Genomic DNA, 21,912 nt, shown 5'->3' with positions numbered 1-21,912 from the left:
TAATTCTGTTTCAGAAGGATTGCATATACTTACATAATGAAGATAAGAAAAATTAATTAAATAAAATCATAAATGTTCAATCTTTTTTTATATAATAGTTAATAAGTCTTAGTTAATAACTAAGAATTTTATAATACATTCATAATTCTATAACTACCCAGTAATCTAAAAAACAGTCTCTTTTACAGGACTTTTTTATCAAATTAATATTTCTCAATAAAAAATGTAAGCAATTTGTATTTGTAAGTGTTCTTCATTTTTATTTTTATACTTAAGTGTATTTTTTGGATCTGACGATGATTTTTTGAAATCGTAACTGGTTTTAAGTGTTATGTACATTCAGTAAATAATAATACTCTAGACAATAAATTTCGTTTCAATGTCTTATATTTTAATTTTGTTTACATTATTTGTAATGCTTAATACCATTTTTAATAAATCATTTAATCGTACTTCATTTAAATGTTAAGAGTATAAGCCACAAAACAATTTACTTTTATAGAAAAACTTTATGCACGAAAAAAATCAACACATAACATTTATAAAATATTTGAATAAACAATACATTTTCTTGGAAATAACTTTTTTTTTTAAAGAATAGTATAACATAACGAACGAATTATATTTTACACAGGTACATTTTTAACACACGATGTTTTCCAATATCATTGTACATATTTCGGTAAATCGCGATATGATCCGTAATTCCGTTTTGTTCGGTGAACTGCGAATAATAATTCGGGTACAGCATACAATTTTACTTTTCAATCATAGTAACCAAAAATTTCCGTTTATATATGCGTACAACCGCAGTAGGTTGTTTATTAAAATCGATTAATCAATTATTAACGGGTGAGAGGGGCTTAACAATATCTGATCAGATTACACGAATATAAATCTACAGTACGTCTTACTTAACCAATACATTATTGTTACGCACGACGAGAACGGTAACACTAAAACGGTATTATAATTGAATATGTGCGTATAATTACAAAATAATAATAAAAATAATATGGACGTATCCCGGTGCCGGAGATTTCGGTAAAACGTTGTACGTACGTTTCGCGTTTCGATCTCCGTTCGGACACCGGTAAAAGCAAACAGAAGAAGAACAAAAATGAAAAAAAACCATCACAGTTAAAGCGCACACGCGTCATGATTATATTTGTTAATTTTTATGATTCCCGAATGCCGTCGGGAACAGGGGGTTGGAGAAGAAATGAAATGCGTTTTGGCTGCACAACGATGGTCCGCTGCGGTCGGTGGCGGATACGGTGGAAAACCCGGTCCCGAGTCCATTCGCTCACCGAGAACACGACGGGGCGCGCGGCGATGACCGTGGCCCTTGTGCAGGGGTACGGTGTTGGAGGGACGGGCCCGTTCACCGTTTTTTGTTCTGCATCCGGGCGGCCGCGTTCCGCTGCCGGTCCGCGCACAACGGTATGTGCCGTTCGGCGGACGCCTCGTTGAACGAACGGCCGCAGTGCGGACACTTGACCAGGTCCGAGTCGGCCTCATCGTCCGGGTCCGGGGCCGACGCGTTCTCCAGCTCCGGCGGCAGGTCGCGCACCGACCCGCCTGCGGCCAGGTGACGTTGCACGGCGCGGGCGGCTCGCACGTTGCGCACCAGCTGGTCGTGTTTCCGGCGCCACGCGTCCTTCTTCTTCTTCAGCTTCTCCGCGGCCCGCTGGTCCTCCTTTTCGCTCTGCGCGAGAGGACAAACAAACAAACCGTCGTCATTGGCGCGCACATCGGCCTTTTGGGGGGGAGTGGTGGGAGGTGAGGTGGTCCGCACGGACTGAAGACTCGCAACGAGCGGGCGGTAAAAATGGTACGGTGAATTGCGTCCGGTATTTCTCGGACTCTAAAATGGGCGTTGCGCTCGCGCAGTACAGCCTATTCCTGATAACTGAAACCCCGATTAACGATAACGGTAACCCGAAAAACATGATGTTTCGAATTTTTTTATTCCCTTAGATGTCCCCATAACACTCGATGTAAGTCTTGTTAACTCGAACTTAAAGTTGTAATAAACAGCTTGATTGAAATGTATCGGGGTACTTTCGTAAACAAATTATGTTTTATCTGCTCGACTGCAAAAGAAAAAATGATATCTCGAAGCCAATGTTTATCTATATTTCATTCAATACTTAACAAAAAATATTTTTAACAACTCAATGCACTGAACACACCTACCTCTATTACATAAGAGGGCAGTGATAATCGCCCACTTGTGGTGTCTTCTGGGCACCGTTAAAGGACTACCACAAAAATAATATATCTGCCGGGGAAATTTATATAAATGTATACTCGAAACCGCTACTGCGCCGCGAGAATGCTGTCGCTATCGCAAAAACGCGAATCCTTTTTAGCGAGTCCTTAGAATCGCTGCCGGACGGGAAACAACGGGCGCGCGATCGTCGCGAACTAGAAAAGCGCGTATTGCGATCCTCACCTTCTTTTTGAACGACGATACGTCCACACCGGCCTCGGCGGCCACGGCCTCCAAACGCTTGCGGCTCGTGTCGAACACCTTGCGCTTGCGGTCTCGTTCACGCGTACGCTGGCACACTTCCTGGTGCTTGGGCAGCCGGTCGGCCGCGAAATCTCGCGAGCACAGCGGACAGCGGGCCATGCCGGCCGCCGGCGGGCCCCGGTCCGCGGACAGTTGCGGTTTGATGGGTTGGGGCGGACGGGCCGCGACGTGCTTGGCGACCGGTTGCCTGGGCGCGGCGACGGGCTTGAAAGGTGGCGTGGTCAGTCGACGCGGGGCCATGGGCTTCGGCTGTTGCTGCTGCTGGCCGGGCGTCCCCGGCGGAAGTCTGACCGCCCGCACCAACGGTTTCTGCGCGCCGGCAGCGCCGGCCGCGGTCACGCTGGCCACAGCTTCGGCTGCGCCCGCGCCCGCCGCCAGTGCGTTGATCACCGTCGGCTGAACGACGGGCGGAAGCAGCAGTCTGTTGGTGGGCGCGTTGCCGCCACCGCCACCGGCCGGTTTGCCGAAACCGCCGGTCGGTCTGCCGCCGTACCCGCCGCCGTTGGACGCGGCCACCGGCTTTTTCGTGACGCGGCCCAGCCCGTTGGCATTGGCACCGTTCCCGTTGACCGTGGCCAACGGTTTTTTCGCGAGTGTCGCTGTCTTACTGTTCACTCGTCCGGCCGGTCGCTGCGCCAGCTGCGGACAAACGAAATGGAATTAATGTCGTTACAAACACGCGCATGTGCGTTTACTAGGCAGATATGTAATAAGATATGTAATGGTGCGCTTAGATCAAACTGTTCTACAGTTCCAGCGCCCGTCTGCACTCGGCATTAGAAAACTTAGTTCTAAATAACTCATGGCAAGCACAAACATTATTCATAATGACTCAGAATTGTTTTCCAAGCATAATTATAGTAACATATATTTTTATTATTATAATAGTTCATTGTACAAATAAATTGTTTCATTAATGGTAGGCAAGACATCGGTTTTGAGTTTTTGTTAAAATCGTTATAAATTTGAATAATTGAAAATTATTGTGAATTGAACTGATGAGCATAGGCGTGTGCACAGGTGGTGCCAGGTGAACCCGGGCAACTCCCGAAATGTAAATGGGCCCTCATAATTTAAGACAATGCGTAAGCAAGGGCGTCCGCAGGAATTTATCAAGGTGGGGGGGGCTCAAGATATTTTAATTTTTTAATTTTTGTTTCATTACCTAATTAGTGATAAAGTACCTTATTGTTTTTAACGTGTTTTCTATCTATTATATAGGTAGGAAACGTAATAAATTAAATTATTAATTATGTGTATAGTTAGAACTTAATTTTGCCGTATTCATTTTAATTAATTAATGTGCAACTTTAAATCAACAAATGCATTTTTTTTTGTATATAAATAAAATAAAACTATTGATTTAATAATTTTAGGTTACTTATACAATTAAAGTTTCTAGCTTCTATAAAATAAATAAAGAACTACCAATTAAAAAACCATTTGACATTTACCAACTTTAAATATTCACATATAAAAGTCGAAACAATGCATCGAAAACCAATGACTTAAGAGAGTGCAACAGTGAAAAAAATATGTAATACACCCTTAAAGATCCGTGTAACATTTATCGACTAAGTGTCGACCGTGGCACTCGACGTTACAAAAAAAATTTTTAATTTAAAAAAAAAATATTTATTTTGTGATATCTTATACTACATAATCGTTGTGATAATTGAACCATGAAAAAGCCAAGGGGGGGCAGATGCCCCTTCTTGCCCCCTTTGTGGACGCTCTTGTGAGAAAGGGGTACGTATTTTAACTGATGTTTCTCAAATTAAATGTAACTTATTCTAAAATATTTATTCAAAAATAAAATCTATTTCGTAATGAAAAAAAATAAAACTCTCTTATGGTAATAATATTAAAGCTATACAATTGTCTACAAAAGTAAAAATCACAAATAATTTCCGAGTATACGAGATTTAAGGAAAATATTCTCATAGGGACTAATATACCGCAATATTCAATAAAATTTAAACTTACGTTTAGTTAATTATGTATAGGTACATTATACTTGTAGCTTATTAAATATACCAACACGTTTTATTAAGATAGGGTCCAAAAATGTTGTAGGCACCCGCTGAAATACAGCTTTGCGCACACCTATGCTGATAAGAAGTACATTATTCAATATGCCGGAAGGATTGGTGTTTTTCGAGTTCACCTGTAAGTCCATTTAAGATTAATCGAAAACAGACAGGACTATAATCAATGCCGGATTAAACTATAAGCAAATTAAGCACTGCTAAAGGTCCGCGGAAAAATTCGACCCGTAGAATTTTTTTTGTATTGGGAAAATTTAATATCTGTATATTGGCACACTAAATTAGACCGTTAATTTAGTGTCCCAATCTACAGACCCGGTAACAACCGAATATATTCGATTATTTATCGCAGAAAAAATCCGGCCAATTAAAATGGTCAGACTACATCCGGATTTTGATTGAATTGACTAATGTACACAAAAAACGTATAGATGAAGAAATAAGTATAGATAAGTGAACAGTTACAACGACGATAGTGACTAATTTTATAATGAATATACATATATTTTAGTATTAACTTATAATTTAAAAATGTATTCGACACGGTTATGTATTAAATATTATTTATATTCATAGATAAAATTATAAAAATTATTTTTTTTTTTTAATTTCTAGTTTAGAATCACGGTTAGGATTGGTATATATTTTTTTTTACTCTTTATGGCCAATTAGGTCCGTCTGACTTATTGCTTAAGGCCCGAAAAAGACTTAATTCGACACTGATTATAGTCTAATTAAAAAATAATAATAATTAAAGTTTATTTCATAATATTATGCACAGAATAAAACGTAAGTATATAATTAAAATACGAAAAAAAATTGATAAAACATTTTTCACACATGGCAGTGGTAAGAAACGGAAAGCGTAACTTTATGCAAACATTTAAGTCATTCTGTTGTGATGTGATAAGCTTGTATTGATATTTCGAAGATGTGACCATTTAAATTATGGTAATGCAGGTAGGTACAGTATACTCTCACACATTGAACGTGTACAATTGTACTTAGTATTATTACTAAACACTACTACACAACACTTTAATTACAACTTAAAATAATAATGCTATACTAAGAAAACAGGTCTACTATCACTGCTTCTGCAACAAATGCAGTATTACTGTGGTTACTAAATACCAAAAACCCAAGACTACTGAAACGATGAATAATTTGACGGACCGTATATTCGATGATAGTTAATTTTTAACAAAGCATTGTTTAACTTAGTTAATCGGTAGTAATTCCTTTTTCAAAATATAGCAAAATGTATGGCATTTATTAGCACACGTATATAATTTGTGTTCATTAAATGCACAATTATTACATAATGTTTATGAAATTAATATGATAATAAAACGTAAAAAAGAAGATTGAGACCGTGGAATGAGGTCTAAAATTAATTCGTTTGCATATTAATAAATACAGTGTTCCGGTGTGTTTTTCACAGCGAATAACTTTTTTTCTAATTAATTTTTCGCTCTTTTTCATATTAATATTACTATTATATACATGTGAAACCACTTGATTTATTTGTTTCGATATTTTCTCTACTTCAACATTTTATGATTATAATTAATTAAATACAATTTTTTTTACATAATTAGTTTATAGTTGTAGTCCGAGTATTTCATTTTCAAATAAACATATTTTAGAATAATTATAATTTTTAATTTTTTTATAAATATATTAAAATTATTAGTAGGTATGAAAATAATACTTATTTTTAGTAAATTATAATTAATTTTTACACGAACAAAAATAAATCTAGCAATGGATGGCCAAAAAAAATGTCTCTAGGTATTTTTAATTTGTTGTAATTATCATAGTTTAAATATCATTGTAAGTTTATTTAAGACTTAATTATCTCATACGGTTTTTTATCTATCTTTACAAACCAATAGGAAAAAATCATGGAAAATATTTTCAAAAATCAAAAAAGTTGAATGCCGAGTTTAATAAGTCGAAATATATATTTTTTTTATTATCTTGTATTAATAGCAAACATTTAACAGTTGTAAATTTGAGTTAGTTTATATTAAGTAGTTTAACGCAAAATTCCAAACAAGTGTAATCTATAGGTAGATACCTACATAATAGATCCTTGGCGTATAACACGAATTTAAAACTTAATTCTGTCAAATTGGTTTATTTAAAATTAGTTATTTAATTATATTTTGGGAAGTATAATTAATAAGGTTTAAATAGTACGTCAAATTACTGTGTTGCTTTAGAAAATATAAATTTAAGACATTGCCTATATGTAAAAATATGAATTTGTTATTTTAATGTAAATTATAACTTAATAAATAAATAAACACAATTTTTTTTTATTTCATATTATGAATTAGTATAATAGATAATATTTCTCACCAGGAGATTTAAAATATCACGATGAATTTCATTGTTTAAACAATTTAATCGGTTATTGTTATATATTATAATATAATTAAACTGAACCAGATTATCAACGGAGCACTGCACTGTTCACGAATGAATTTATATTGTGGACGAACTAATACACGTACAAACAATTAATACAAAAATAAATTATAGTTTTATCATTTTTGTAGGTTCAATGTATATTATATTTAAATCATAAAAGCAGCATTGGTAAACATCACATTTTAGTCACAAAGCAGATGATTTAATTGGGTCACACATCAAACCAAAAATTATTTGCATGACACTACTGACAATAATATTTAAATACGGTGACTAGGCGGCCGATGCTACTTCTAATACAGCGGTTCTCAACCCGTAAACAATACGCTAAGAAATTGATATCATTTTCAATGCATTATTATTATTATTAACATGCAATATTATTAGGTTTTTTCAATATTCACGTTCTTATTAATTGAATGCGTCAACCGCGTTATTAAATTATTTAACTAATACACAATAGTTATAATTGATTATTATATTTGTATGTAATAACTGTCCATATTTTATTTGAATTTTGTACGTTGAATGTTTGAAATTCAATAACTGTTTAATTACAATAATAAAAGGCTGTCTATACGCGTAAAAAATGAATACATTTAATTTTTTTGACGAGCGAAGAAGATGAAAAGGTTTTTTGGTCAAGTGATTCGTGAACAATTTCAAAACACGTAAGTTGTACGCGGATGGGAACAGCTGTTCTAATTAATGTACATAACTAGATGTTTAACTTCAACACTTAAGCGTACTAAACTGCTGCGACTCGTCTTCACAGTAGAATATTTGAGGGGTAGGGCACGATGGAGGTGATCGGCTCCCAAATCAATTGATATGTTTCAGAATATATTTGCTATACATTTACTAAGATGAAATTATAAAAAAAAATTATAAAGAAACTTGGAATTTATTATTTAGCAAGATTATCTGTTTTTGATTATTATTTTAAAAAAATTCTGTTTTTAGTGTCTAATGTACATAGTACAGTCATTTTATGGGTCAAAGACCTTGACATTTTTAGGAAGTTTTAAAAAATTATGTCAAGTAAAATAAAAAACATAAAATAAGTTCCAATACAAGGCGTGATAAATGTTTTTTCAACTCCCTGGGCACATCAAGGACTTTTTTGGAGAGCGGAGTAAAAAAAATATAGTCCCACCTTTCTTGAATGGAATTTTATTTGCCCACCCCTCCCTGCATAGAGTCAAGTCAGATGCACCACTGCGTACTCTACATCATACGTGTACGTTTCTAAATGTTTCGCGTGCAACCGCGTAGCAAATGCCGGTCAAGTGGGCTGCGAATTTGCCGATAATGACCTGTTCGTCGATATCTTCGTCGTCATCGCCACCGCTGCCGGTGTCTCGACCGCCGTCGTTTCGCGCGGCTGGCCTTTTGACGACGGATCTGCCGGGTGCCGCGACATTCGGAGGTGGGCCGGGACCGCGACCGCCACCGTCCATCAGCCACTTGAGCTCGGGGGCCGATTGAGCCGTTTTCATCTTGGTACCCTGGAACGATTCTGAGAGAAGTTTGCCACCTAGGTTGGGCAGACGGCCGAAGAGCGCTAGTAGTTCCCGGCGCGCGTCCCCGCCGGTGCTGCTTATGCCCACCAGGTCGGCGCCGTCCGCCAGCGATGGGCCGGTGAAGCAGACCGTCTTGCTGAGCGGATCGTCCTCCGGATCGGACAACGGTCTCAGTGGCCTGGACCGGTCGCGGCCCGTCAGGCTTCTCCTCCGCTGCCGCCGGAACTGCTGGTGGTGCTGGTAACCGGGCCCTTGCGACTGGCTCAACTGGTTCCGCTCGGCGAACAGCTGCCGCACCTTTGCGTCACGTCAACAACGGGTGGTTAAGCGTTGCACCGGTTACGGTCGGGCGATGCGGTAATGGTGGGCGCGGCACCATAAAACGTGACGACGACGAACCGACGGGAATGCGAGCGCGTCGAGTGCGGCGATATTTCGGTTACGATAAATGTTGTGCGCGGTGCAATGATGAATTTGACGACTGCGGTGGTTTCGGTAAAACATCGCAACCGTTCGAATGGTGCCCGACCGCGACGACGGTGATGGTCACGAGGGTGGACCGGCCAGGGAAGCAACGGGGCGCAATTGGGCTTCCCGGGCCCTCGATAGCGCCATACCGATAAGAAATGTAATATTAAAATATAATAGTAAAACACCATTCGTTTACTGTTAGAATTGATTGCGAATCGAGCATTGTTAACTACAGATATTTATTATTAGTGAAGTCCGGTCGGTAGGCCCAGTCGATTGACCCCTGGGGCTCCTCTATACGGCCCAGTCAACCTGGTGTAACCTGGTGTAGGTGGAATATCGATTATGCCACCGCTCCACCGTGCTAGTTGTACAACGTCGCACACGTGTACATTATATATTTACGGTTAACCGGTGCGGTGGTATCGATATGTAAATTACTATCGAAATATCGCGCTAACCGATTGGCGTACACGGTACGAGTTCACGCAGTGATGATGATTATAACCGCTATGAATTCATGTGTAAAACAATGAAAAATCTTTGCGGTGTAGTTATAATCGTATTAAGACTTCACCCGCTCGGCGGATCAATTCATATCTCTATTCAACCGCGACAGAAGTAATACGGTACATTGCGGTCACAAATACGAATATAAATTACATTAGTCACTAACGTATAATACAAATCTTAAAATCACATCGACAAGTAATAGCTTTCATTTTTTTTAGAACTTTTTCGATTTTATGTGTGTGAGAAATTTTAATTTTTCAAATCTCCATACCGAATCTCATAGTTTTTCGTTTAAGGTTTAATGTTTTTTTTTTCATAAATATTTTGCTCGAATTTACTTAACTTCACTGCGCAGTAAATCGTACTTGGTATGAGAAGAAAAAAAACACGATCTGTAATTTTATTACAAACCCAATCAACTCTTCGACGGTTTATTTCATGATAACTGTTTAGTAAATACGAAGTAAAAATTTAATCGATTATTATAAACACGATTTTTATGTAGTATTTTATAATAATGGTTTGAACACAAAACGCAAAAATATCAGGTCGACCTGTAATCGGTTCCATAGATGTACCGCGCAATGCAGTGCAGCTTGATTTACTTCTAAAACTGTTGGTATTTGGAATCAAGAGATCGTCAGTCGCTTCAAACGACAAACATTCGATAATATTATATGCACACACACGATGTGCAATTGAGTCGCTCGAGCGGACAGGTTCGCGACACGTAAGCTTACTATTGTTATTGAAAAATAACTCGCGCGTAAAGTACCTTTCCTTTCACGTCGACCTGTACGAGGGAATCGGCTCCATCCGGTTCGGGCCCAGATCCGCCACCTATTTTCCGTGGCTGCTGTTGTTGTTGTTGCGGAAGAACGCCGAATCGCCGATTCGGTGGTACTGGCGCATCGCCCGTAGACGTGGACGACGATGAGGTGGACGAAGTTGTAGAGCCGACGACGCCTTTGACGGCCGCTAAAGTGGCTAAGTGTCTTTCCTGGAACTTTTTCTACGGGACGCAACACCGTTATAGTGATTAGTAATGTGTTGAAAATTAAAAAAAAAAAAAAAGTTAAAAACCTAACATTTTTTATGACGGTCGCCGAATAAAAACCCGGACCCGGAGCAGGGTGGAAATTTAAAGGTCAAAATTAACGCATAATAGACATTTTCAGCACACACGTGTCTCCGGTGTTACTGTACTGTCACGCTAGAGTTATCAATCGTTGATAAACGATGTTCGGTTTTTTTTTTTTTTTTGGTGGACAATACAGACGTAACACTGTTGAACATTTTTTTTCAACGCCTTAACGTTACCCATATCTATCAGTCGTGATTCGTGAACTTGAAAAAATAAATCGGTAATCCTGGTATCATCAGATGAACAATATTATGATACGTGTGAACGAAATGTATATTTATACATTTAAATATAGGTACAGTCAGGGCCATGGAGAGAAATGAAGGGTCCCAGGGACAAATTAATCCAGGCCCTTCTCATACGAGGTATTAAGCTTGCCACTGACTTCCAGTGTCGTCTTTTAAAATGCGTATACCAGAGAGATAATGTAATCACAGTCACGGTTATTTCACATACTAAATGAAAATAATTATTTATAGCCTATGGATCTTTTTTGAAAATGTTATTCTCTACGTTTTGGATCAATATTGTAATGTTCACTTTATTGTAGACTCGTTATAACTATACAATATACGCTATAATTATTTGGGTTGGTTATTAGCACGATTCATGTTGGTGAAACATAAATAGCTCGACACCACGACCGAGACGCAGTGGACTTTCTTTTGAAGCCCGGGCCCCTTGGCTACAGCCCCGGCCACCCACCCTCTCACCGGACCTGGGTACAGTTTTGAGAAAAATCATTGAGGTTCCAATAGTATGATACTTATGCCTTCACACCCTCCCGTCCGCGGGCGTCATTTAGATAATAACGTTATCGGTAAGTAAAGCACTCACTTGCATGTCCATCAACCTCGATTGCGGTTGACCGGATCCCGCCGGTGCCCGCAAAGGGGACGACGCCATAACGGTGATGTCCGTCCGTAACTAAAACGCGGGTCTACGACGTTGTTGTCGCCGCCGTTGTGCGCACGTGTACACGGCGGCGCCTGTTCGAACCGCTGTAGTCGTCACAGTCACGCGGCGGTTACTCTCTGGCTATGATCTACAATAAACACACATTCAGGCGTTGAAGAATATTTTTCATTTACTCTAGTTCGTTTTTCCGGTGTACTTTGTTCGACCCGGATGGTTCCCTTTCCTTAATTATTTTATTTTTTATTTTTTAACAGGAAATAATTTTTAAAACGATATTTACAACACTTTGTGCATGTTATGTGTATATGGTTTGGTCGGGTTGGGTTGATAAATGAATGAATGTTACGGCTGAAGCTCGACTACCGGTGAAATTCATAATGTACATTTCAGATTTGTTGAACATGAAATTAAAAATAAAAATGTTAGGTACTCTATCAGTGTTTGAAAAATTTGAGACTGAATAGAAAGATAAATTCGATTTCGGTCATAACATGTACATAATTGAACCCTGGGTTTTATCGGAAAACGCTGATCTGTGATACTAGATAGCTTTTTTACTTATATTGCATATAAATTATACGCATAAATGAATAACGTACGTATTTCGGAATGTATATACGTGTGAAACGGTGAGTTATGATATTTAAGCTAACCAAATATGGATGTACGTATGCGTGCATTCAAGTGGTTTATTTCATATCGAATAGAATAGTAAATAGTTCCAATCGAATGTTGACCGTAACAAAGTATCGGTTCGTTATATTTATCGTAAACATAACTTTTATCTCACGAAAATAATACAATAAGGTTTGGTCAGTACTGAAACGAAAAATATAACCTCTTTACGGACGGTGCGGTATAAATGAGAAGTACGTTATGTAAAAAAATATGAAATCGTAACAACTTTTAAGGAAGTTGTGTTCGAACACTACACGATGAGCGATATACACGTGTTGTACTCATATAATTATGCATATTTAAATGATAATATTCAACAATACTTGTATGTATTGTAATAAAAACTTATTTATGCGGTGCATTTTTAGATTACGTATTACAATTTTATGTGTTGGCGGGACGTTTTCGCTATTAGTTTAGTTACGTAAGGCTTACACGGTGCGGCAATCGATATCATAACAAACTGATTACAGTCGACGTTGTTATCATACACGTCACATCGTGTTACTATTTTAGTGTATAACACGGTACTTGCGTATAAACATAGGTCACGCACTACGGTGGTATTCTAAGGAATAAAATATGATATCTCCACGATTAATGCACTATGCTAATGATTCCGGAAAAAAAAATGAAATGCGAAACGAGAAAGAACTGTTCATACATTTTAAACGACCGAAATTATAATACTATAGGTACTATATACTAAGTCATAATGTGCATTTCAGATTTGTTGAACATGAAGTAAAAATATTAAGTAGGTAGTACCTTACCTGTGATTGAAAATTGAAAATTTGAAACTAAATAGAAAGATAAATTCGATTTCGGTCATAACATGTACATAATTGAACGCGGGAATTCATCGGAAAACGCTGATCTGTGATACTAGATAGCTTTTTTACTTAGATTGCGTATAAAATAGTGCTGAGCACCAAATCCGGATTACCGATTTGGATTGATCCGGATTGAAACAAATGATACAATCCGTTTAATCCGGATTATGATATAAATCCGGTTTATTTCAAATTTACTATATATAAATTATAAATAACATTAATAAATATAAACATTTGGTGAAAATTTCAAGTATTTAATTTTGTTATCTTCATGGGTTATTCTATTATCGCGTGTATTGTTATTGTTTAGAAGTGCTATAAATAAATATTGTGTTGTGTTCTACGATGTTAACCGATATCAATTGTACTTTTATTAATATTTAATAACAGGCATGAGGGTAATGTTATTTATTTTCAGTACTCACTGTTCTGTAGTCTGTAGTTGTAGTTTGTACTCGATAGTCGATAGTTACTAGTTACTACTTACAAGTTACAGCTCAGTAATTTTGTTATTACGTTAGTACTTACTACTTAGTACGTATTGCGTATCGACGTATCGTATCGTAATTTGTATTGTATCATTTATATTTTGTTACTAAACTATTGATAGTTTATCCTTTAAGGCGCGTTTACACGGTGACAGTACAGTCATGACAGCACTGTCGCATAGTAATGTGACAGCTACTGTCACATGAAGATGAGCGTTTACACGGTGACAATAATTGTCATAACAAATATTGTGTTTCGTGCGATAGCTAATTAAAATTGACTAACAGTGTCACTAATTTATTTTATTATTCACTTTATTATAATTTATAATTAACTGATTCACTTATTGTTTTAATTTTGCCTATTCTTAAAGTCAGGTATACATTTATCCCATAAACAAGGATGCTCTTCGTAATATTTTAGAAATTGAATAGTATCAAAAACCATTTTGAATTATAATTTCATTTATATAATTTTCAATTAATTATTATAATTAGATATATATTATTATTTAAACATTTAAATTAATTGAATAAAAACTGTAGGTATATGTGATAACAAGTAATAATTGATAACAACAATACAAAAATCGTACTACGGTAGTAGTTGAGAGTGTGGTAGTCACTGTTTACACGATAGAAGTGGCTGTCATACTGTCAGCTAGTTACTGCCTACTATCTAGCAGAGCTAGATAGTTCGGTGTGGTAGCAACTGTCATTATGTTTACACGACGACAGTCTTACGACAGCGACTATCATGACGGCGACTGTCGAGTGCTACTGTCATCGTGTAAACGCGCCTTTACCTATTAAAAACAATGAAGCCGGATTGGATCCGAAATCCGAATCAACGGATTGAATTCGTGAATCCGAATAAAACGGATTGATCCGAAATCCGGATTCAATAGTTGCAATCCGTAATCCGGATTGGTCAAAATAATGCTCAGCACTAGTATAAATTAATAACGTACGTATTTCGGAATATATATATACGTGGTAAACGGTAAGTTATGATATTTAAGCTAACCAAATATGGATGTGCGTATGCGTGTATTCAAATGGTTTATTTCATATCGAATAGAATAGTAAATAGTTCCAATCGAATGTTTACTGTAACAAAGTATCGGCTCATTATATTTATCGTAAACATAACTTTTATCTCACGAAAATAATACAATACAGTTTGGTCAAAACTGAAACTGAAAATAGAGTATAATATTTCCACGATTAATGCTCTATGCTAATGATCCTGGAAAAAAAAAGCGAAATACGAAACGAAAAAGAACTGTTCATACATTTTAAACGACCGACATTATAATGCTATAGGTACTATATACTAAATCGAAAAATTGATTTTCGAAATAAAGTATTCATAAACAAAATGAAATACGTAAGAAAGCGTAGATTAAGAAAGTGTAGGAGAGGTCACGGAATTAATATCACAAGGTTGAGGAGCGAGTGTAATATTTGTTAGTACCGACATTTTTTCGCTAGGTTACTCATTGAATAGGTTAACAATGAAAAATTTACTCGTCCAATTCTAATACATTACCGCTGTGCCACGTTTCACGGACGTATTATTTTTAAATGTTTTGTTTGCTATAAATTATAAGGTACGTAGATTACTCCCTATTATAGTATAATAAGTTATTTATTATAGTTATTTCGTGTAAGATACACTATTTTTTGCATCTTATATGGTATTATTGTAGCAGTAAAAAATTGTCCAACACTTAAAATTAAACAAAATACGCACATTATACCGTAATCTAACACACGACATACTCCCACCAGAAATATAAAGAAATATTTACTTATATATATATATAAAACAAGTCATATAAAAAATATCTATGACACACATGACTAAATAATATTACTTTATTATCTGCAATACTAATAATAATAATAACATTTGGATGTATAATTTTAGTAATTCTTTTAAAATTAGTAATTAAGTTATAAACATTTAGTAGGATAAAATAATATTATAGCTATAAGGATAGTTTAGTGTACCACCCCAATAAGCTCAGGTGATTGTTCTATTTTATAAATCAATTAATACTGTATCACAGAAAACAAAAAGGTAATTTGTTGTTTATGTTACAGCACAAATATTAGTTTTTATAATTAATTTGTCGTGGCAAATTTTGGGCAACAAAACACTACACTTAAACATCTGACTCCTGCAACTACTCTCTTATATAGTACTTCGAATGTATGTAATATATTTATATGGGTGCTAATTATAATATTAAACTATTAATTATGTTATAATATTATCATCGTTTTGTTATTTCGAATTTTAAATTCTAATTTACGTTTCCTCGACACTAATAATAATTGTTTTGTTTACTCATGTGATATTTTATATGCATAAAATGTCTGTTAAAACTCCCAGTCTAATTTTGATTTTTTATTTTATAATTTGTAATATTCTTATGACGTGATTTTCGATTGAAAGATGTATCAAACTATTTGTTTGTCTAAGCGTAAGAGGAGTGTACACTATTAATAATAATAGTCGTAGGTTGAAATTCTGTGGTGTGTAGGGATTACGCGACATTAAAGGAAAAGCCAAGCGTAGTGGTTGCACGTTGTTTTATTGATAGTGATTGTGCAAGCGGTGACTGCGAGAACAACTGCTAATCTACGAGAACAATACGATAATAATAAAACGCGTTTGATAGCGTAATTAAGAATACCATATCGGTGTATCAATACCACGCCACCATAATTTGAATAACTTTATAAAACACTGATAATATTTTATTATACACATAAACACATTATAAGTAATATATTTGCCATATCCATGAATATAAGATTTATAATCGTTGATTCACTATGGATTTACTGTAATCGATGAGATAAAGTTAATGAATATGTGGGCATCGAAGTGATTTTATTTTGAATATTGGGAATCTGAATTAAGATAATTATCAAACCCTTTTCATTGATCGTGATTGGTATTTTATTAGTCAATATTTTATCGAATCTGATGTTAATTCGAAAATGAGAAATTCAAATTAATGTAAAATATTAATGATTTTAACCATAATTTTAAAAATAAATAAATTAGCAAATGATTTATTTTTATACAATCATGGGTCAAAATTTAATATTAATCACTTTGAAATATTTGGTTTTAATTGTATATAATAGTATTGTTTTATTTCTTATTTCAATTATCAATAAATATAATTCTCACCAACATTATGATCGCTAATTTGGAGAAATTTACAAGTTGAGCGTAAATCGTTGTCACTTGAGCATAAAATTATTTTTTAAATAATAACAAATTAAAATTGATTTATATTTATTTTGATAATATTTGATTAAAACGACCGTGTTATAAAAGGGGATTATAATATAATGAATATACTGGAATATTGTCATTAAACAATAACTACTGAATCAGTATGAATAAAAACTATTTTCTTCTTCGAGATATGAGTTGGCACAGTCCAGACAGTTTAATACAAGTATTTTATGATGATAATTTGAATGCATGGATATGTGACTTTATAATGATTTATGATTCTATAAAATAGGAAAGTAATTTATTTAAATATACTTGAAAATAGCTAATAACTATTTTGCACTATTATAGGAATAAAAAATCGAGTTATTTTGAACTGAATCGGTTCATTCACGAACAAGTACTAACTAGTTTTCCTTTAAGACCGTACTGATTTCAACTTTAAATTCCTATAAATATTGTTATATTTCTGGCAGCCAAAAATAACGGCAGGTAAATAAATACGAAGACATTATTATGGCAAGTCAATTTCATACCAAAGTGCATTATATATTCCTACGTTCCTAATAGAAAACGTTGATGCGTCTGTCAAAAATCGCGGGTGGCGGTTGAATCGGTCGATACCGCGGCCTGGTCGATTAAATATGCAACATTAGTGTGGTCGATCGAATACGATCCTAGGATGAGTTTGTTGAAAACACCGTCCACTGCATTTGCAAATACCGTGGTAATTCGCTTTAACGCTTAACAATAACGCGATGCACGGGAGCTACGGGACATGATATCATAATACCTACATACGGCGCCGGCAGTTTCCGCTGTAAATCCTTCCGCTTTGCCCGTGCAGTGCATGCCACTGCTGACCACTCGAAGGGTCCGCACTATCGCAATTACATTATCAATATCGGTTTGCAGGAGACCATCGCCCGCCCGTACGATTTTACTAATGATTCGCGCGTAAAAAAGAGGTGGTGACAGCGCGTGGCAAACCGCAAATACGTCGCCCACGCGCCGCCACGATATCATTGCCACACTCATTCAAACGCGTATGGTAAAAAAAAAAAAAAAATAACATATTAATGACGGACACACGTACGCGCGCACACACATTCACACACGCGAATCGATCACTTTTACCCCGCGGTCTACGCCCGGTCCACTCTGGCCATCATTGCTCCAGGTATCGTCGATCGCGCGTGCGAGTGCGTGCGCTCCACTTGTGTATCATCCGTTATTCCGGTATATATTATTGGAACTCTGTGGTATTATACGACACGAGTGTAGGTGCAAGTTTCAAGTTTCTACACGTAATTGCTCTCATTGTTTGTTTTTACTTTTAATCGTCGTCGGTAAATATGCCGCCGTTCACGTTTCGCCGTTCCAACAAACCTTAAACAAAATTAGAACACTTGGAGGAACTACATTAGAAACAAAGTCCATCATCGCACGATAAGAAATCGAAAACAAATTCGCGACATAGTCACCGAGAAACATTGGTTTCGAGGATAGAGACAACCCGATACGACGTTATGCCTACGCGCGTTTATAAAATAATCATCGGCAACAACTATCCCCACCGTTGAACGGGGTTAATATAAATAATTTAAGTCGACATCGACCGGTCGTTTATCGTACCCGCGGCGGCAGCAGCGTGTTTGCGCGCGCGTTGGCGAACGGGTGGGTTAATGTGCGTGTACTCGAAATAATAATATACGATGTGTGCTTGTGAAAATAGTATTAAGGTGTATGTACCTACGTATGAACATACTACCTATACATACATTATAATACGTTATGCATATGTTATATCGTAGGCAAGTATATTTTTGAATGAGCGAGTGGAAAGTAGGTTGAATCTCCGTAATCCGAAGCTCAAGAATATCGAGACGATTACCTCGAGGTAATATTTGAAATCATCGGAAGTGAAACTATACTTTATAAGCGACATGCATTTAATTTACAATTCCGTACGCCGTACGACGTACACGATAAGCGTAAAATATTGCTCGGATGTGTATGGTTTTATTCCTTTAACGAGTTTTAAAAGTACGCGAATAATCTATGATGTATTGCCAATAGAACGGAACCATGTTTATAACTGCGCCCCGTACAATGTACATTATTTACATAACACGTATCCACGTTATACTGAATCGCATTTACTGTACGATGTACAGCGGAACACTTGTGCGGTGATGGTCTACCGTGCACAATCGCTAATGAAAACCCGACGAAAATAACGAACACAACGAAAACTTTCTCATCGTAATAAAAATATCCAATATGCGGTGCCTACGCGTAACGATAATCATATAACTATACGGTATTATTATCCCGTGTTAGACGCGATTTTTGAACCGTCAAAAATGATCAAAACGCACACGCTTATCGTCATTTTGTACGGATTCGATCGGTCGTTGAATCCTTTACCGATTTCATCAAATTTTCGGGACCTCGGTGCGCCCCTGGTCGCGAGCGCGGCGCAGAATTTTTTAACACGTACATGTTCGTAGAATGTCGAGTGAGAGATGATAACACTATTGTCGTTTCGTTATCTTTTGCACGGACGGTCGAACACCGGAATAGGTATTACGGATTCCGAGCGTATGTCGACCGCCGGCCGCTGTGGTGTATTTTGAAAAATATGCTCAAGCGTTTCAGAACCGAGACGGATCAAACGAACAGTGAACGTCAATCGCAACGTGCGGGACGTAAACGTTTACGTACGGACGACAAATAGTCGGGCGGTGAGGTCGACCGATTTGTCGCGTCACGATCACGTGATGCCAAACGACACGATCGCTGGACACATAACCAGACGACACTAACCTATGCCACGTGTAATCGCCGCCGCAAAACAATATCGGACGACGAGAGCAATTGTTCCGGTAAAATTATTCACATGGTGGGTACTCACGCGACGGTTGATGTCGTCCGCGGTGCGGTTGCCGGAGAAGGCGCGTACGTGAAGTGTTGTTGATCGGGCGCGCGCGCACGAGTCCGCTGGTCTCGACGACTGGCACCGGGGAGCGTGGTTCGCGTACTGACTCGCGAGTCGGCGACCGCGGTACGACCACGACGACGTCATCGGCACGTGGGCCGGCGACAATTAACAACAACAATGACGGCGGCGGCGACGACCTAATAAGTACAAAACGACGGCAAGGTCGCCGCGCCGCCCCTCCTCCAGCCGCTGATTCCTGTACCTGTGCGCAAGGCGCGTGTGCAGACTTTCGCCGCCGCCGAAGAGAGCCCCCGTTCGCCCTCGCCATCGAAACGGTCGAAGTCGGGGTTCGCGGTCGGCGGAACGATGATGACTCATGCCCTCCCCTCCTCCGTCCAGCGTGTCGTACGGGCGAAAACCGGTGGCGGCGCTGGTCAACGCGCACACCGGACCACCATAAATGGTCGTTACGCGGAGTCATTGCCGTCGCCAACACGAGTTTCGACCGAGTTTTTTTTTTCCCGCCACCCTCGCCGACGTTGCGGCGCGACAATACCCCGCGCGGCCGCGAAAACCAACGGGCTCGTCGAGCTACGGGCGACGGACGGCGTTACGACTGCACCAATCGAACCAGTGTTCAGTTCAGTGTTGCCATCCAACCCAAATTATCTCGTGGGCCACTTTGGAAATACATTACGATCCCGCGGGCCACATGTTAAATTATTTGAGTATTTTTCCCCGATGTAAAAAAAAATATAGAGTAAACCTTTTAAACAGGATTAATTATTGTAATAAAATAAGTATTGTTATATTAATTATTTGAAATAAACACAATGAATTATCATTGTTTTTATCACCGTACTCTGAATCCAATTCTTTCAGGAGCTCTTTAAACTGTCGCTGCGGAAGCGCATGTAATTGATTGCTACTGATTCCATAATATGACTATTATGGTTCGTCGACATTACTTGGGAACAAATATTTTGTCGATGAATCAAACAGTTTGTTGCGATTACAATGTTAATAATACACATTTCGCGTTGTGCAGGCATTTCATTTAGGCAGAATATTTTATTTTGGATAAAATAACTTTTTTTGGTAAATGTTTGATAGATATCGCGGGCTATAAACTTTCCAAGGTGGGCCACGGGTTGGCCATCCCTGGTTTGGCTACTGATATGTTTTTCGACTACCGGCCCGTTGATTGTATCGATTCGTGTTCAACGTCGGACTAGCCCGGCGATTTCGACCAGGAAAACTTCTAGCGACCGGGCCTCGTTATATCGTGCCCGTCTGATTGTATTTTTTTCTTCCTTTTTTTTCCATAGTATTAACACGATATTTACAGGAAAACTTCAACGCTTATTTATTAAGAACTCATACGTGTATAATATAAATTTTTTTGGTCGATTCAGATTCTATTACACATTGTGTACGAACGGAACAAAAAACGAGACAGATTATGAATGTACAATCACAATAGCACTTTCCTTGATATCTTAAAATATTAATACTTAAATAACATAACTCAAAAAACTTATTATGCTTAATGAGGCACACGATGTACATAAGTCATAGTAAATGATATTGTATTTTTAATGAGTTGTATATTTATTTTATTTATTGTTTTATTTTTTGCAAAATGTCTAGGCACTATGCAAAATGCCAATTTTTTTTTAGGCAAAGTAGATACAAAACATTTTATTATATGTTATATTACATTAAGATTCTTATTATTATTATACATTATTACTCATATTACAGATAAAATTTAATTTTTATATATTATTATATTATAACTATTATATACATATTTTACTTAAACTACTATTTACTTATTATATCATGTTGTAGAAAAGTGAAATTTTTAAGTGCACAAAATGTTATTTTTAAGGCAAATACACTTTTTATTTTTACACTTGGACTTACAAACACATTTTAAAAATCCTTGGTTAATTCCTGTTGATTGAACTTTTATCAACTCATTTTACTGTTCATTAGATAAAAAACTAGTATTATTGGTCTAATTTTTAAAAAAATTTTGTAGTTTGTCATAAAAATTTGACTTTATATAAATCGTATACATAGTTGCAACACCAAAACGAGACA

The 21,912-nt window shown here is 37.0% G+C and overlaps 1 protein-coding gene across 2 annotated transcripts; it reads right to left on the bottom strand.

Moving 5' to 3' along the window:
* Positions 1 to 1,140: 1,140 nt before the first annotated feature.
* LOC112692211 (ankyrin repeat and KH domain-containing protein mask-like) lies at positions 1,141 to 19,960 on the bottom strand. 2 transcript variants are annotated; one of them, XM_025566813.1, is made up of 6 exons: positions 19,777 to 19,960; positions 11,515 to 11,722; positions 10,309 to 10,545; positions 8,343 to 8,846; positions 2,459 to 3,178; positions 1,141 to 1,708 (listed from the first exon to the last, which is right to left on the bottom strand). In XM_025566813.1, exons 2-6 carry the CDS (start codon positions 11,581 to 11,583, stop codon positions 1,385 to 1,387), a joined length of 1,854 nt encoding a protein of 617 aa, XP_025422598.1. In that variant the 5' UTR covers positions 11,584 to 11,722; positions 19,777 to 19,960; the 3' UTR covers positions 1,141 to 1,384. The 2 variants fall into 2 exon arrangements, with proteins under 2 accessions (XP_025422598.1, XP_025422597.1); XM_025566812.1 differs by lacking the exon at positions 8,343 to 8,846.
* Between the last annotated feature and the right edge of the window lie 1,952 nt (positions 19,961 to 21,912).

The sequence above is a fragment of the Sipha flava genome, unplaced genomic scaffold (assembly GCF_003268045.1).
Source record: "Sipha flava isolate LNK unplaced genomic scaffold, YSA_version1 71_pilon_pilon, whole genome shotgun sequence".
NCBI classification, from domain to species: Eukaryota; Metazoa; Arthropoda; class Insecta; order Hemiptera; family Aphididae; genus Sipha; species Sipha flava.
This window is presented reverse-complemented; position numbering and strand designations above follow the sequence as displayed.